This window comes from Ctenocephalides felis, unplaced genomic scaffold (genome assembly GCF_003426905.1).
Source record: "Ctenocephalides felis isolate EL2017-DRISC unplaced genomic scaffold, ASM342690v1 CF-g0.4_SCAFFOLD_03570, whole genome shotgun sequence".
Classification (NCBI taxonomy): domain Eukaryota; kingdom Metazoa; phylum Arthropoda; class Insecta; order Siphonaptera; family Pulicidae; genus Ctenocephalides; species Ctenocephalides felis.
The window spans coordinates 16,454,138-16,471,254 of NW_020539724.1; the positions used below are offsets into that span (position 1 = coordinate 16,454,138).

Genomic DNA, 17,117 nt, shown 5'->3' on the forward strand with positions numbered 1-17,117 from the left:
CACTTGTTTTATGATTAATAATTATTTATACATTTTCTATTCTTGTCGTTATTTTATATTTACATTTTAATATTTAGTTCTTTCCAAGTATTAAGGTAATAGGATATGTCTTATAAAGCCTGTAATGCTCTTCATTCTGGCAATAAAACATTTTCAACTGCCCCTTATTTACTCTGATAAATTCTTATATATAAAAATTAAAAAAAATCGAAATTTGTTGATCAAATTCGAAGAAATTGTTCTTCACGTCACACGGCGCCAGTATATCTTGTAACAGATTTCTGTAAAGTTTTTCTGGCAAGGTAAGCAAGAATATTGCGCCAGATTTTCACCAGTTTTGTGGTTAATAATTATTTGTGCATTTTCTATTTTGGTCGTTAATAAAACTGAATTAAAATTTTGTTACTTAATTAAATATTTTAAATAATTTCTCGTCTAAATTTAGATTAAATGTGATGAAATAATTATCCATATAGAAATTAATCTCAGTTATCAGTAAGGATCACTGATATTTACTGCATGTAAAACATGTATGGCATGACCTTATAAGATTAATATAAATGCATATATACATACACACACATAATATATATATATATATATATATAATAATAATAATAATAATAAAGAATTAACACACAACTACATAAATATGTACGAGCGCCATATATCTGTTTATTATTTCTGTAATAGTGAAGAATTATTAATTCTAGATGAAAATTGCTAGATATTCTAGACAAAAGTAACTTAAGTTACTAGAAATTATTTTAGAAAAAATAATAACAATTTTTTTTTAAGAAATATTACAAAAGTTAAAGGTATTAAAATAATTTCATTGAGGAATCCCCATACAAATGGTAATTTGTTCCTTTTATTGTCCACAAAAATGCGTAACGATTTTGATGAAAATATACTCTATTTAATTCTGAAAACTGTGTTGTGTATAAAAATATAACGTGGATATTTTTCTATCTATTAAAATTTCAAAACCATTCTTATACCCCATAATCACCTTATAGTTCTGAAGTTCATAAGATACCAAAAATGTATTATTATTAAAATGGAAAATAAACTTAATGTAAGGAAACACTTCTGCATAAATTTTCGGTAAACATTTATGAATTGTTTTAATAACATTTTTACCGAGGATTATTCATTGAAAAGTAAATCATCATAAACATAAAACATAAGTATCGCAAGTTTGCGATTATTGCATATGAGCATATGACCATTAGTCACCAAATGATTAATTTTATAATTAAGCTCAATTAATAGCAACACAATTAGTATAAATGATTATAGTATTATTCATATAAACATTTATTTTAGATATATACCGAATGCTATCATGTGGATATAAAAATACAAGCAGCTAAGCTTATTATTTTCTTTCAGTATCAGTCTTCATTCGACAAACATGCTTTTTCTAAGAATGCTTTGTATTCGATTTTTAAATTCAATATTGATTGATCATTCTGACCTCAGTTCTTGGGAAGCTGATAGACTTATGATGTTATATATGAAAACTTTGATATTTTGTGCAGAAATTTTGCTGATTTCAAGCACCTACAGTAGTTAAGAATTTTCGGAAAGAGAAATGATAACCTTTGATTTTTAACAAAAATTTGGGAAACTTAATTGACAAACAATGCTCGCATAATTGAACTTAATCAATGTTACATTCATATAACATTTTAATCAGAATAAACTACATATATGCAATTCCTAAAAGCTAAATTAAAATTTAGCAGTTTAAAAAAAAAAAAATTAAATTGTTTATTTGTTGACTTTGTATACACGTACATCAGTCATAAACATTTTATAATTAATCTTTACACTTTTATTTTATTTGCTTGTATATAATTGAATAGTGCACCATATATTCTTTTCTTTGTCAATAATGTTATAAAATTGGTTGGGAGAAAGATTTTTTCCCTAACTATCTCCCTCCATAGTTCTTGCCTACCCTTTTCCCATATTTTGCACTCCATAATGGCGTGCTCTGCATCCGCCCTAGTCGCTCCACCCAATAGCTATTATATCATATTAAATAGCAGAGTTAAATCATATTCAATTTTATTAGTAAGAAAGTATAATTCAGGGCTTCTTAAAATTTCTCCGGGCAAAATTTTTTTCAGGGCAAAAAAGTGAGTGTTACTTTCCCAGTACCGAGGAAACATATGGGGTCTATAAGACCCCTGCGGTGATAAAACGCTAGCCTTGGCTGACTATTGGCTTGATAAAAAAAAACGAAAATAAAATTCGAACTATCTACAAAGCTACAGCATACATTTGTAGAGGTAAAAAAATTAAAGTCTTGAAAAACGCTCTAAAACGAGCGAGGAAAAAATGAACGCTATAGGTGGCGTAGAGGTCCAGTAGACCCCAGGCGTACGAGAAGAAGGTCCAGTAGACCCCAAGCGTCGAGTAGACCCCAGGCGTACGATTTTCAAATTACCACCATGTTCTAGAAAAATGACTTGACGATGGAACATTTATAGTTTTAGAAACGTCTAATATAAAATATATATAACCGTTTGTTTTATATGTCAAAAAAAACACTCATACATTACAAATGTAATATATAATTATGTGTATATATTTCTTTACTTGCAATTATAGCAAAAATTACTGTTGCTATCTCTTGGATACTGTTTAATACTCGTCTTCTAAGAACTACACCATATAATAAATGTAAATAATACAAACACGTGATTATTTGTCCAGAAAATAGACACACACACACATATATATATATATATATATACATATAAATTTATATGTAACATCTTTATCTCTCTGGAGGTAAGTGTTTGAGTATTACATGACCAGTAGATACAAATTATCAAAAAACAAAGAAATATTTTATGCCCTACACTTTGTCACAGTCTTATCAGTGAGTAAACAAAATCTTAACTAAATATATATGAACACACATATATACATAGAATGTAGTTCAAAAAACTGTAATATTGATTATTTTCTATTTGTGGAAAATATTATGCAAAATAAAAAATAGACACCGTTATGATCGATTTAAGGATATATATATATATATATATATATATATATATATATATATACATATATATATATATATTAATACACATATGTGTTGTATAAACTGTTAACAAGTTAAATTCTAAAGTATTAACATCTACATATATGCAAGACAACGACGTAACACAACGCTAATTTAACTTAATTCGTAAATCTGTTACACAGTTTTAGTCCATATATATATATATATATATATATATATGTATATATATATATATATATACTCGTATATATATATATATATATATATTGAATTTCAGACATAAACTAGGTGTAAGTGGCATTTTGCTTTAAGGTTTGCATAAACTTCGCGATATGCGTATGATCATATCGGTATGATCGATATAATCAATTAGAATTGATTTTAGTAATTTTTAAATTGTTACGATACAAGTTTTAACTTGAATTTAAAGAAAAACATTACTCTTGATGCAAAAATAATGTACAATGTAATTAATTAGTATAATTAGTTTAATGTAATAATATTGGATAATTGGATGTATAAGACATAATATGTTCATGCATAACATTGAAATTCATTATCCCACCAGTTAATATTGTGTTACAAGGAATATAATATGTATATTCCTTATTATTATTTTCATTAAAAACTGTAATCGTATATTCCTATTTTGATTAAAAACTGCAGTAAGTCTTACTGATTCCGTCAGTCAATTATATAAATATCACCAACTAAAAATTAGCTCTTCAATATTATTGCAAAAGGATCCCCCCCCGTAGACCAGTGGTTAGAGTTATGGTAGTCCAATCAGAAGTTCCAGGTTCAATACCGGTTTTCAATTAGTTATGTTTCCAAGTGAAAATAGTCTGCTTTAGTAAAATATTACAAAAACTATAACAATAATTTCTTCAAATAGGCCAACCGCTGGGTTGCCTTCTGAAAAAGCGACGTAGTTCAATGGAGTTATCACAAGAGCTTATTGGTCCCTTCAGTTTTGATTGCTGTTCATACAAAATTCAAAAAAAAAATGCAAAAAAGAGATTAGTATGTACTTATATTAGAATGATTATGTACTTATATTATAACTTAAAAAACGGAGGAATGCATAAGACTATTTATGCGTTTTGGAATTTTTTTCATAATTTTGGGAATGAAAATTCGAAGTATTTTGTGTTGTTGAAGTGCTTGATGGAGCAAATCTCAAAAAAGTGCAATATTTTTAAAAATCACTATCAAAGAAACTTAATTAATTCCAGAAGAAAATGTTTCTGTTTTCGCAAAAAATCTGATTTGCTCATTTTAAAATAAATCAAAATGATTTAAATTTATACTAAGTGATATGAATTACAAACCAAACCAGGCTATTTCAGAATTTATGTATACAAGTGCAGACGTAAATATAAACATATAAAAATATTCATTTATTTGTTTATACAAGTAGATTTTGGTATATCCAAAAAGCTTTTTAAGGATTAATGAACATTTAGTGAACAATATTAGCAAATCAAAAAACCATCTCATGCAGGTACTTACTTGTAACATATAAGGACGTTTTACTTTAATTTTAAGAGAAGATTGTGGCTTACTTAGACTTTTTGATGTTTGTACATTTACATTTGAAAATTTTTAACTAATTCAATATAATTATTTAAAAAAATGTCCAAATATCTCAGAAATAATTAACATTTAGTGCAATTTTCAATCAATTTGATATTAGAAATTCTATGCACATCACAATACCAAAAGGTAGTATGAGAAATTTGAAATAAGAAATTATAATTTTAGGGACCGGCTTATTATTATATTTTCTTTATTATGCAGTGGTATGTAAAATAATATTAATAATATTTCTGCACATTTTTTTTATTGAAATGCTTTAATTCTACAATATTGTATTGTTATTATACGTTTCGGACACAATCCTGTCAATGTTCAGTATCCATACTTAAAAATGTACTTTTATATTTGGTAGTATGTATATTTTTCGACTTATTTATACAAGTAGATATTCATATATCTATATAATTCATTCACATATAGGTAGACAAAATGTGTGAGCACATAATCTCGAAGATTGTAATATATATTAAGTGTTTCGGCTTTGTTCATTTTAGTTTGTCAATTGCTTCATATAGGTACGCATTGGATATATATATATATATATATATATATATATATATATATATATGTATGTATATATAGATCAGTTATATAAAAATTTAATATTTACATATCAAAATATTTATATAAGATGCGAAGTGTTCGGATTTATTAAAAGAGAAGTTTTCTAATATTCCAAAAATTTTGGTGAAGTTTTCAGTGAGAAAGTGAAATAATTATGTTGGCATTTATATATCTATTAAGTTCTATTTTTACTTCAATTATAGTTTTAAATTAATTCTTTATTAATATGAAATAACTTGTAACGTTATTTTAAAATGTTTTATTATAATTAGTACACTTACTTTTAATTAGTGCATTACTTTTAAAATGCGTATAGATTTGTGCTGAATATTTGAATTTATTAAAGTAAAATTTTAAATATATTTCAACAATTTTGAAGATGTTTTCAGTGAGTAAGTGATATAATGGAGATGACATTCATATAACAAAGTTTTAAATTTAATGCTTTATTTATAGTTTTATTTATTTTTAACTTAATTTATTATTAACAGTATTTCAAAAGATTTGATTAAGTTTTAGAGTGAAAATTTAAATTTTTATAAATATTTCAAAAGTTGTCATGTTTTTTACTATGATTGTAGTTTAAACATTTGTGTTTAAAGTTTGAATTTATTAAAATTTATATCAATTAAATATTAACACTATTTCAAAAAATTATTCAAGTTTTTAGTGATAAAGTTTTATAACTTTACAAATATTTCAAAGATTTTAATAAAACTTAAAGTTTAAACAAAATTTAAAGTTTGTAGTGAGATAGTGATATAATAGATATGGCATTCATGTAGGGTTATTTTTCAGTTAATTTAAAAAGTTTCATTTTTACTTTGATTAGAGTTTAAATATTGGTGTTTGAAGTTTTAATTTATTAAAACTTAATTTAATTAAATTTTAACAGCATTTCAAAAGATTTGATAAAGTTTTCAGTAAGAAAGTTTTAAAATATTATAAATATTTCAAAGTTTTAATACAGTTTTTAGTGAGATAGTGGTATAATAAAGATGGCATTCTTGTAGAGTTAATTTAAAAGGTTTTATTTTTACTTTGGTTATAGTTTAAAGTTTGAATTTTTTAAAAATTAAATTAATTAAAGATTAACAGTATTTCCAAAAAATTGATGAAGTTTTTAGTGAAAAAGTTTTAAAATTTTACAAATATTTTAAAAGTTTTTTCAAAGAGAGTTTCATTTTTATTTTGATTATAGTTTAAAGACTTGTGTTTAAAGTTTGAATTTATTAAAAATTAAATTAATTAATTATTAACTGTATTTCGTGAGATAATTTTAAAATTCTGCAAATATTTCAATTTTAATTTAATTTAATTTTAATTTTGCATTCGTGTAGAGTCAGTTTTTTTAGTTAGTTTAAAAAGCTTCAAAATTTTTTGGTGAAAAAGTTTTAAAATTTTGCATTTATTTCAAAAGTTTCAATGAAGTCCTTTGTGATATATTAGATATTGCATTCATGTAGAGTAAGTTATTTAGTTAGTTAGAAAAAGTTTCATTTTCACTTTGATTATAGTTTTACAGCTATTATTGAGTAATCTTGTCTTATTATTTAAAAATATTTTATTATAATTAGTGCAAATCACTTATAATATGCATAAAGATCTGTGCTTAATATTTGAATTTATCAAAATAAAATTTTAGCTATATCTCAAAAATTGTGATAAAGTTTTTAGCGAGAAAGTTTAACAATATTTCAAAAGTTTTGATGAAGTTTCTAGTAAGATAGTGATTTTAGTTAATTTAAAAAGTTTCATTTTTACTTTGATTATATTGATTCATATATAATATTTTGCCATAGTATTTTTAATATTTCAAGCGCAAATTACTTATAATATCTATAAAGATTTATGCTCAGTATTTGAATTTATTAAATTAAAATTTTAACTATATATCAAAAGTTTTGATAAAGTTTTAGTGAGAAAGTGATATAATAGGTATGATATACACTTGTATATCAATTAAGTTTCATTTTTACCGTTACAGCAAATTGTTTTCAGTAACATTTTCTGAATATGAAGTGTTTGACATCGTATCAGCAAAATATATTATCAAATAAAATAAAAGTAGTATAGATAAGTGTTATATATATATATATATATATATACATATACAGAAATATATGTATTAGAAGAAGTGTAATCATGGCTTAGTTGAGTCATGTGAAATTTCAAAAGTGCTAAATGAAATAATTAGATCACGTTCCAGTATTGTTTTACACATGTATAAACTTACATACATACATACATACATATATATTTATATATACATATATATATATATATATATATATATATATATATATATATATATACATGTCTATTTATATATATACTGCTCTCTTTATATATAAATATGTATCAATTTTCATATCTCTAAATTGGTGTCATATTATAAAATTATTTCTTATTGCAGATGGAGCAAACAAGTGAATAATTCAAATGTTCAAATAACACAAATTAATGCATTGTGATATAATATAAGTGGTGAAACCAATCGAAACTGGAGCCGGTTCCAAATCCGCTTCTTTCATATAAAGGATAAACATGTGATGGAATAAAAATTATAGGGATAAGAAATAATTTAAAAATAATTGTTTAAAATATTTTTAAACAAATATATGCAGCGTATAAATATTTATAATATTTAATTTAAGTTTATAAAACAAAGTGCTTCGAAGTGTGCCAAATTTTTGTGGATCAAAGTAGTTCAACATGTGATATAACTAATACCTTCAAGATAATATTATTTATTTTATAAAAATTATTTAATCCATATATGTTATATGTTTAGCAATATCTTTTAATATATTAAATAAATTAAAAAAATTAAAATTTAATTTAAAAAAAGTTTTAAATACTGATTTATTATAATTACAAGTGATTAGAATGCGCCAATTAATCAATAAAGAAACTTTCTTATTAAAAAATTGAAGTAACGTTCTAAGTACTCATAACAATTTAATTTCGTTAAAAAAATATAGAAAAATATTAAATCATCAAGTTAAAAAAAATATAAATTTTTATGTTTATTGATTATTGCTTGATATAAAATTACTTATGATTTTATTTAATTTTTTAAGAAAGTTGTCAAGAAAAATACTATTAAATTTTATGTTTATTTATTACTGTTGGATATAAAGTTACTCATAATCTATTTTTTTTAATTAGTGCACGTTACTTTTAATGTGTTTAGAAATTTGCAATAAAAATAACTGATACGTTTTTCAAAAATATTAATGCTTATGCAAAAATATACAAAAATATTATGAAAGCAAGTTAAATTCATAAAATTCGTAAAATATTATAATAATTCAAGTTGTGTGATTAATGCTTGACTAGAATTTGATATATAAAAATTGATAGTAACTTGATATAATATTTTTAAATATTTAACTATAATTTATACCACTTGCATATATGTTAAGATACAAAATATTAAAAAAAAAACTAAAAATTCTAAAACATTATTAAAAATTAAGAAATCCTCCATATAATCCTCCAATACCTAATATACCAAAAAATTTCCAATTAAATTTAAATTCTGAAAATTATTTTCTATTACTATTATGAGTTCGAGTGGGGTTGCAACATTTATTAATGTCCAAAACAACTTAACCAATATGACGAGTGGTTTAAAAATGAATCTATCATCAATAACAAAAAATTTAACCGATTTAAAAAGCAATCTAACAACAAATATAAGTAATTTAACCAATTCCATCGAATCAACCACGAGTAATGCAAATGCTAATAAAACTTCGAGTGAACCAGAAATCGGGTTCACCTTGGATCTTAACCAGAGAGACCAGGAAGTGGCAGTTACTGTCACCAGGGCAAAAAATTTGCCGACGAAGTTTGGACTTAAACAAGTTAAAGGATACTTTTTAAAGGTGAGATGATAATGGTAAATTGTCAATATAGTTCTAACTGGATAGATTAAATTCAATAATAATAACAACAACATTCAGTGGACTAAAATTTAGTCTAGAAACTAATTCCAATTTTTATTTATTTTTATACAATTACAATTACAAAAATTTTATACAATTTTTTTAAATAAAACGATTTTTACACTATTTTTAAAATAGTAGGTACTTTTTCATCAATTTTTCATTTGTATGCTCAACAGGTACAATGCTTATTTGGTATAATTTAGTAAAATACTGATAAATATTTAACCATTTTTAACATACAAAAATTATGTAAGGATTTTACGAATTGCATCTTTTGTGGGTAATTAAAGTCATACTTCAAATATGACATGATCGGTTTGTCATTGTAATTCGCATTTAGAATTAAACCTTCATTAGAGAAATGAAGTAATTGCTGATTAATAAATTCTATAATATTCGTTCACACAGTGGATTATGTTAAACAACACCTAAACAAATATCGTTTTCACAATTTCACTCATCAATGTAATTATGTTCGAAAAAATTCATGTAATTAAAATTATCATACATTTATACATATATACATACATAACATATATATGGGTTTGGGTTAGTTAATTTTGATGTAAAAAAATATGTAAAAAAATTGAACGGCATACATCCAACTGAAAAAAGATTTTTATCCTGAAGAATGAGATTATATTTCTGCAGGAAAAATTTATATATATATATTATTCTTTTAAATGATTTTCTGCAATTAGCAAAGTTATAAAACCGAAGTGATGGTTAAATATTATTCACGAGAAAATCTAATTAAAAACTCAAATACAAAAGTTGCTAATGACCGTTTTGCAAGATGATGTAAGACAAGGAAATTCTTAGTTTTTATATAGAGTAACTTCTAAAATTACAGAGAATTAAAATAAAATTATTTTTCAAAAATCGCAACATTTCGATCACATTATATACAGCAGATTAATTATATATTTTTTATAATCATATACATTGCGCTAATAATTTTTTTGCATCCGCATTCAGAGACAGATTTCTCAGAAAGCAAATTTCTCGCAAAAAATGAACGCCTTTGAATTAGTTTTCTAAGAAAGGAGTCATCGTCTTCAAATTGGTTTTCAACATGTTTTCAAATTCCTGGATTAAGGTTTTCATGGAACGAATTATCTACATTTTTTAATAATCCCAAGTTGGATATCGACTTAGTTATTTTTCTCAAGAAAACCTAACACTAAAGATGAAGTCTTTCTTACTCGGTATTGCATTTTTTTTATTATTTTTGGAATGTCTCTTCCCACAATATACTAAAACTTTGATATTGGTGAGGCAATTTTTGAAATTTTTTTGGAAATTCTGTATGTTAGATATCATTAAATATTCACTAATATTTTCGCCAAATTATAATTATAACAAAATACGCTATATAGATATTGTGCATATAAATGGAATGTTGCTAAAAAAGTACCTATTATTTTAATATAAGAATAAAAGTGTAAAATTATTTTATTTAAAGGTTCTTATATTAAACTTTATAAAAAATTAGAAATGTTTTCAAATTCGTGGATTATGGTTTACATGAAACAAATTATCTGCATTTTTTAATAATCTCAATTTGGTTATCGATGGTCAATTCGGTTATTTTTCTTAAGAAAACCCAACACTTTCAGATGTAGTTTTTGATACTTGGTAATTTTTTGATAATTTTTATTACGATTGTGATTAGACGATATATATATATATATATATATATATATATTTATTTATAAATGATTACTTTAATATCAAATATCATTTTCCAGGTGAAGCTTTACCCAGGCCAAAAGAAATACGAATCGAATACAGTTCCTGTAACCAATTCCTCAGACACAATTTTCAACGAAGTTTTCAGATTCAGTGTATCGAGGGATCCAAATAAAGATATCGATAAAAATAATTCTTCAAAATTTGAAAAATTTAGCCAAAAATTTATACAAAAATTTGGCCAGAAAAATAAGTCAGATGACGCAGGCAAAGAGGAAAACATTAATAAAAATTTTAATGCTAATGATGCAATAGATCTAAATGGATTCTTCGTGACAATTACTCTTTGTGCCAGTATGAGTGATTTAATGATAAATGAAAATACGTATAAGTAAGTATTAAATATTGTCTTATTTTGTAAATCATGCTTTTTTTATATAACATTTTTTCGAATCCAATTTACTATCAAATATATAATAGAACACAGATCAAAACTATGGAAATATTTGGTGCTATTTTGATAAGTAAGAATGTTTTACAAACAATATTATAGACTCAAGTTTTAATATTAGGTTGTCAAATATCTCCCTTCCGCTTTTTTGCTCTTTATTCAAAGGGAGATATTTGACAACCTTATATAATAACTGCAATATTTTTAATATAATGGGCCCCTCTATATTACAGGTGACCCTGAAAACAAATAGGTATATATACAGGTGACCCTGAATATTTTGACAAATAGGTATATATATATATATATAATATATATATATAGATATATATTATAATTGTATGTATGTATGTATGCATATATCACACATTAAATTTTATTATAACTATCTCGATAATAGGCTTTGCTTATGAAATGAGATCAATAACAATAAGTATCTATGTACTTCAGATTTATTTGTTTCATTATTTATATTTGCTTAACACATCAGTCAAGTCAAGTGTCCCAAAAATATCAAATTGGTAGCTACGGGAATAAATATGTTCGAGCATTTTGAAACGTCAATCGAAATATTGAATGATAATTTATCATAAAATGATACCCAAAATATACTAGCATACTCGTCCACGCTTTGCTGTAGCTTTTATTAAAATCCACTAAACATATTTTAAACTTTTTTATGCTAACATTTTTAAGTACGCTTTTAACAAATATTGCTTATAAGAACATGTATGTTTGCAATAGACTTGAATAATTTCTTTACGAATTGTCCAAAAATACTTAGTTTTTAGCACTGACAAACCCCACTTTATTTCATATTTCTGTCTTATTTATTCTGGCTATAAATTCTTATTGTGTGATGTATTTATGTACATACCTATAGAAATTAATATAACTTCGAATAATTAAGGGGAAGTCCACTAGTGACGGACACCTAAAATTATTTATAAATAAATAAAAAAATTGGCTTGACTTGGCGCGTGATCCTGTACCTGTGTGCCCCTCATACCCTTTCACTTGTATTTTAAAATAAAAAGATTTATACACGCTTAAATAATGCGTGTTAAATAGAGTGTTCGGTGCTTGGTGCCGTCCGGCGTTACGGGACTTCCACCTAATATTTTATTGAGCTCTATAATTTTGACTGTATTTATAAATTAACAATAAATTAAAAATAAAATATTTAGTATCTGGAATAAGATTTATAATATTCTTTTTAATTAAATAATTTGGATTTTCACACTTTCCGCATTCTCTCGTTATATTGATGTGACCTTTAATTTTTTTTTAAGGCCATTATGTATTCTCTCGTTGTTAACATATAAACTAAAACTATTTTGATTTTCTAACTTAACTATAATGATTTCTTAACTTTTTAATGTGCTAATAGAATTCTATTACTAAGTTTTTTTATAAATGATATGGTGAGACTTTAGTTGAAAAAAGTTGGGCAATAAAAAATCTAAAGAAGAAAACAAAAAAGATGATAAGAAAAAAATCAACAAACCAATATTTTAATAATTTAGTAAATAGTAATATGTAAGCAAACAAGGTAAGCAAAGTTAAAGTAATTCAAACAAGACTAAAGATTCAAGATTTCTTTAAATCATTTCAAATTAATCAATAGATGCAGATATATGGATTTTCAACCCATGGATCCTCTACCAATGGACGCCTTCATTTCTTCTGCAACTTTTTATATGCACTTCAATAATATTTTCATTGATATGAGATACTTTTATTTGTAACAAAAATAAACCATCAATTAATCTCTCCAGGTACTGTAACCTGCACTTTGACCCATGTGTTTGACAAAAGTTCCTTGGAACGAGGTTACTTTGTGAAATCTCGAGAAGTTTGGAAGACTATCAGGGACTTTAAGGACATGAGGGAAAGTTTAAGTAAAACACCAACCGATGATATTAGTCCAACCTCACCAAATACCAGGACCAGTTTCTTTGAAGCATCTTTGAGTAGTGAAAGTGCAGTACCAAGAAGATGCTCAGTGAGTTTAGATATAATTTATGGACCGATTCTGCCGCATAACAGACAAATGTTATGGCAAGGCTATGTTATAAAGAACTTTCCATACTAATTCGTTCTAAATATTGACAAAAGCCATGTGGTTGCTCTGCAGTCAAGCGTTTTCCCCTGATTGTGAGATAGAAAACATAACCTAGAAACTGCACAAATGCCAAAAAAACGATCTTAGATAACAGGGTCTTTCTGACGCAGATTCATAACATACGAGTGACGTTGCAGTTTATGTGTAAAACTGAATGCACTGCAAAGACATGACATTTTGACAGTATTCAGCATGATTCAGTGGCATAATGTATAGAAGTTGAAGCGTAACATGGCCTTGCCATAACTTTGGTTTGGTGCGCGGCAGAATCAGCCCATCAGTTGCTATTTCCATTTTATCCTCAAATATGTAACAAAATCGAGTTGAATTTGCAAAAATGTAACAATAAAAAATGAAAAATAATACCATCATATAAATTAGATATTTTTGCCAAGAACAACCAGAAAATTTATAAATCCTGAGTTGTATTAGGAACTATTTTTTTTCACAAGTATAACAGAAGAATTTTTGTCAGAAATACTTTACTGATAGCCTAATTTGCTGGCGCTTTGTGAATTTTCAGATAAGCAATTATAATTGATAATTTTTATTATTTCTTGGTAGGTTCTAGATACCAGCAAAGGCCAAGTACAAATAAGTATATCATATGGTGATAAAATGGAAATACCAAAAACAAATGTCGAGGAAGAAAGAACTGATAATGGTAAAGTTTAATATACTTTTTTAGTACACCTGATTATCTAGATAATGATTTTTCACTCAAATCAAAACAAGTCAAGGCATCCACATTTTTCACTCACTTGAATCTATAAAAAATCAAAGATTATAGTCCATGGTTTTTCACTCAATTCAAACCAGTCAAAATATCTAAATTTTTCACTTGCTACAAAATCAAAGACTAACTAGACTACTTCATGAATTTTCACATATCAAAGCATCTTCATTTTTCACTCAATTCAATCTGATTAAAAAATCAAAGACTATAGTCCATGCCTTTTCACTTAATTCAAACATGTCAAAACATCTATATTTTTCACTCAATTCAATCTTGTTAAAAAAACGAGAGTCTATATAGTTCATAATATCTAGATTTAGGTGTAAATAATTCAATAATTTCGAGTTAGAATTCTAATTTCTAATGCTAATTTCTACTGAACTTATTACTATAAAGAGTTTGTATTGTTCGACTTTTTTTACTCCTTATGTTGAACGTAAATATTTAGCTGATACATAGTTAAAATTAAATTATTTATGCTTCTTTCCAATCTTCTATATTTTACTAATCAAGTATATCTCAAGTCAGAATAGTTCTAATAGTTATTAAATAAATTTGCCAGACTTTATCCTATCTATCATATCTCTCATAATTTCATTTCGATTTTCAGTATTTAGCCGAAAAAGTATATCACGATTCTCCCTCCGTCGTTTCATATCTCAAGAATCTCCAACTGATTCCAAAGATGACAAGGAACCATCCAAGGAACCAATAAAAGAATCCAATCAACCACAACAAGTCCAAAGACCAGCAAATCCTTTTGACAGAATAATAACTGATCTTGAAGATTCCGACTTGGAAGATGAAGATGATAGTACTAATCCATTCAAAAATGAAGAAAATGAAGATACTTTGAATGGTTCCATGAGTTATTTGTCTGTTAGAGTGGACAGGATTAAATGCTCCAGGAAAGTTAGAGATGATTTGGATCTGTGTGGTGGTAAGATGACTTAGTAAAATAAATAATAAAGAAATAGTTTAGACAATTTAAAATTTATATAGATGGTAATTGAAATCTTCAAAGCTTTGCAGAGATGATCATTGATCATTTCAAAATCCATCTGTATCCTTATTACGTGGTTGTCATATATTTAGTATGCCAATTTTAATTCCTGGTTAGGAGCCATATTTATGAATTTGGTTGCTATATGGTATACTTTTAGTAGCTTTTGAACCTTTTGCATGATTCAAGTAAGTTAACAACAAAATTTCATCAACAATTAATGATTCGTAGTGTTATCTGATCCATAAAATCTTATTAGCAACTCGTTGTCAGTTGCATTAAAAATATAAAGTAAATTAGGAAAAACTAGTATATCTAACATAGCTCTGAAGATAAAAGATATAGAAATTTCTCATCCTGAGATGAACAACAAAATAAGAGTAATATCCATAAGAAATTATTCAAAACGATATTAGACTTTAGTAGGTACTGTTTGTAGTACAGCTAATTGGTAATAGATATGGAGCTATGAATACAGCTAATGGTAATATTTTTGGAATGGCTCAATTTATTTCCTCAAGTCATTTCTAAACATGATCTATCATTTTGTCTCAAACATTTCTCTTTGTGGACCATAATGTTGATCCAATATTGTTCCATTTATTTCCAAAAAATGGTGGTGAATTTGAAAATTGAAGCAAATTTACGGTTTCCAATGATATTCTCAAGATCTTTTCTCTTTCAGGATATTTATACTTGAAAACTTACATCGTGGATGACGATCGCAAATTGGTATCCTTACAATGTCCAAAATTTGTGTTGACATCATTGTCTAGACATTTTGACCCTTTGAGATCTTTGTTGGCATATCCATGTGATGAGATTAATTTGCAATATACAAGTGTTAAGATTTGTCTCTACAATAATGATCGACTCAAAAAGAGAACACTTGTTGGTAAGTTGTAAATAGAAGAATACAATTTTTATGTGCCAAAATTTAAGAACATAAGACGTAATTTATAATTTTCATGTTTTTTGATTCCTCATTATAGTTCAATGTTAATTGTAACCATTTTCTATTAGCTTTTCATTTACCAAAGTAAATGCATTAAATTAATTTTTTATAAACATGTTAAACTAAATAATAAAATACTTGAAGGTGGGGGTGAATATTTATCTCTTGAAAAAATTCAAGAATTTTATGAAAAATTATGGGCACAATGATCATGAAATTATCTGCAAATTTTTCATGTTGGAAATAAGTTCTTAAATTAACATTCCTTTCAATTTAATCATAATCATACCTATGAAATTAGAAAACAAATTAAAGATCACATTAAGTTATTAAATAAGGTTATAGTTATTCGAATAAAAATTAATATTTGATAAAATTTAATACATATCTATTTTGTACATTTCATGTATTTTGTCTAATGTAAATGATCAATTTTTTCAGGCACAATACAAATCAGTGAACAAGATATAAACGAATTGAAAAATGCCAAAAACGAAACATTTACAAAGTGGTTTTGCATTGTCTAATATAAAATTTGTATAAATGCAAATGATTATATTTTTATGCATAGTTATGTGATTATATATGCAGAATAATAACATTTCTCACTAAATATCCGTATTTCACCTATTATTATTTGGCTGATGAAATAGCATATGAAAATGATTTAATTATTAAGCCAATTTTAAGCATATTAATTAAACCTTTCAAATATGTATACTTGTATATTCATGAATATCTGTAAATTCACTATCTGTAAATTTTATATTATATATTTATCGATTTTATTATATTGCTATTGCATATTATTATTATTAATTGCATTGTTCGACCAATATTTATTGTATAAAATATATCAATTCATGTTACTAAACAATTGTATTATTTAAAAATAATTTATTCAATTATAATTGTTTTAATCATTTTGAATAAATAAAATTGTTTTAATCATAATTCATAATTAATGATAATTCACTTCTAATTATTAGTTTT

The 17,117-nt window shown here is 25.3% G+C and overlaps 2 protein-coding genes across 2 annotated transcripts in view; one reads left to right on the top strand and one right to left on the bottom strand.

Moving 5' to 3' along the window:
• The window catches only part of LOC113382767 (vitamin K-dependent protein C-like), a 57,719-nt gene that overhangs the window by 15,455 nt on the left and 25,147 nt on the right, over nt 1-17,117 (bottom strand). The gene's annotated exons all lie outside the window — the stretch shown is intronic.
• Nucleotides 8,779-17,117, top strand: part of LOC113382768 — a 62,600-nt gene continuing 54,261 nt past the window's right edge. Inside the window, exons 1-2 of the mRNA XM_026620998.1 lie at nt 8,779-9,099; nt 10,914-11,245. Of these exons, the coding sequence (XP_026476783.1) occupies nt 8,830-9,099; nt 10,914-11,245 (602 nt within the window). The 5' untranslated portion in view covers nt 8,779-8,829. The remainder of the gene's footprint in view (nt 9,100-10,913; nt 11,246-17,117) is intronic.